The sequence below is a fragment of the Lactuca saligna genome, chromosome 4 (genome assembly GCF_052625555.1).
Source record: "Lactuca saligna cultivar CGN05327 chromosome 4, ASM5262555v1, whole genome shotgun sequence".
In the NCBI taxonomy this organism is placed as follows: domain Eukaryota; kingdom Viridiplantae; phylum Streptophyta; class Magnoliopsida; order Asterales; family Asteraceae; genus Lactuca; species Lactuca saligna.
The window spans coordinates 118,517,933-118,520,366 of NC_136420.1; the positions used below are offsets into that span (position 1 = coordinate 118,517,933).

The 2,434-nt window shown below is 33.4% G+C and overlaps 1 protein-coding gene across 1 annotated transcript; it reads left to right on the forward strand.

The window, feature by feature from the left end:
• Window positions 1–227: 227 nt before the first annotated feature.
• LOC145042684 (deSI-like protein At4g17486) lies at window positions 228–1,463 on the forward strand. Its single transcript, XM_078991145.1, has 3 exons — window positions 228–594; window positions 737–1,024; window positions 1,110–1,463. The coding sequence occupies exons 1-3, from the start codon at window positions 459–461 to the stop codon at window positions 1,364–1,366; spliced, it is 681 nt and encodes a 226-aa protein (XP_078847271.1). The 5' UTR covers window positions 228–458; the 3' UTR covers window positions 1,367–1,463.
• The last annotated feature ends 971 nt before the right edge of the window (window positions 1,464–2,434 follow it).

A 2,434-nucleotide genomic window follows, 5' to 3' on the forward strand; every position in this document is an offset into this window, starting at 1 on the left:
TTCTACATTTTTGTTCCTCTATTCCTACTCATATAGAATACTAAGATTTATATTTTAATTTCAAGTAATACAATTACTTTTATGTCAAAATTAGGGAATATTAGTAGGTAAATTCGCCCTCTTCTATATTAACATGCTTTCAGTCGTTGTCAACTCAACTCCCTACTTTTAACACCTACAATTTTAATGTTAAATAATGCGACTTAATTCACTTAATTGCCTCCACAAATCGGAAATACAAACAGCAGTGGTGGTGGTGGTGGCCCGCCAGAAAGCGGATGATGCGATACTTATATGCCGCCGGTGACACCAACCTCACCCTCACCTTCATCGATTCTTTTTCTCTCCGATATTTGAATTTCAGCAATTTCTATCCAATGTTTTCAGATTTTCAAAACACCAGCTGTTAATTGATTCCCGATCAAATATACGAAGCTTTCATCACTTTCAACTGAGAAATGCTGTGCAGAGGAAACTCGATAAAGTGCCGGAAAGAAGGATCGGTGCCGGTATACCTCAATGTATATGATCTCACCTCCATGAATGGCTACGCTTATTGGCTAGGTCTCGGTGTCTATCATTCCGGCGTCCAAGGTTTGAATTTCACTACTCTTTTCCTCCGATTCAAATCAACTCGATGGGAAATTAACATTAACGAAGTAGTTTATGTTTATCCGATCACGAATCCAATAGCTTCGGACAATGATTTGCTAAATTATTTTTTTCCTGGTTTTAGTTCATGGAGTTGAGTATGCGTTCGGATGTCATGAGCAAGCGACGACAGGGATCTTCGAGGGAGAACCGAAACAATGCGAAGGATTTACTTTCAGGAAGCAGATTCTGATCGGATGGACGGAGAAGAATCTGAGAGAAGTGAGAAGAATCATGGAAGATCTTGCTGAAGATTACAAAGGCATTTCATATAATCTCATTACCAAAAACTGCAACCACTTCTGCAATGACGTTTGTGTTAGACTCACCGGAAACTCGATCCCTAGTTGGATCAATCGACTCGCCAGAATCGGTAATCAATTGAACATTTCCTAAATCTGATCGTAAAATCGTAACGATTCATTAAGATCTGAACGCTTTTCTGGTGATAAATCTAGGTTTTCTATGCAATTGTATAATTCCGGCGAGTATAAGCTCGATCAAAGTCGGAATTGAAGATAACAAAGTGCACAACGAAGGAGAAATGAAAAAGCTGAGAAGCCGTTCCAGCAGGTTCACCTCGTCTTCGAGTTGTTCACCGGCGTCGGAAAATTCGCCGTTGACATCTCCCACAGTTGCTCCGACGACAGGTCATAGAACCACATCTTCTCTCCCTCCACCTTCACCTTTGATTCTCGATTCTCCCAAATCCTAACAGATTTTTAATTTTTCATTCCATTTTTCAATCAAACTGTTCTTCGTTTAAATTTTTTGTTCATTCATGTTTTTAATTGATTTATTTTTCTCCTCCATTGAATCTGTTAACAAGATTTCCACCTTGAATACATTTGGAAGAATGATTCTTATGAATCAATCTACAATCTCTGAATCAATCACGATTGTTCGTTCTTTGAGCAACATGGGGATCTTCTTTGTAGAACACATGATGCAATGAATGCAAAGGACAAGGCCAATACGCATGATATATAGTAGATTGTCCTTTATGTTGGCTTTCTTCGTATTAATTCTTTATTATGATTGTCATGTATTACTTGGGTCCCATTTAATGATGCGAAAAAGATATGTAAGGTCCATTTAATGATGAAAAAGAAAGAAATAAGCCACACTAATGATATAAAAGCCAAAATAGTAAAATAATAAGATATGTAGGTTAAAATCGAGTGTAATATTTAGGTTATTATTTAAACTTTAATGATGACAAGTCAATATTTTTACTTTTATAAATGGTTAATTTCTGCATGTTCATTTATAGATATTTATTAATGAAATAGAAATTACAACCCTAATTGGTATGTTCTTATATGAATATGTAAAAGTTCCTAGTGGTAGTTTATTGAAGACATAAATATAAAATCAATTTATAGGTACTAGTAATAATTTTCACCCACTAATGGCAACGAAATCCTAAAAAATAGATTTTATTCTTTTAGATAGGCCGGTGGATATAGTTAAATATATGTTTAACAAAAATAATCAATGGAAACTATATTCAATAACTTTTATATTTACGGAAATATTTGATAAAAATAATCATGAAATTTTGAAATATATAAAAAATACATAAAACTAAAACCTAAAGCTACTTTATGGATTTTGTATTCTAGAAAATTAAAACTTTAATTATTTTTGTCCAAAAGAATTTCTTTAATTCGATTTTTTTTATATATTCTAAAAATAAAAGATTCTAAAAACATTTAAAATCCTGATGTTAAACACGCAAAATAACCACAATTAATAATTTTTTTTAACTATTTGATCACAA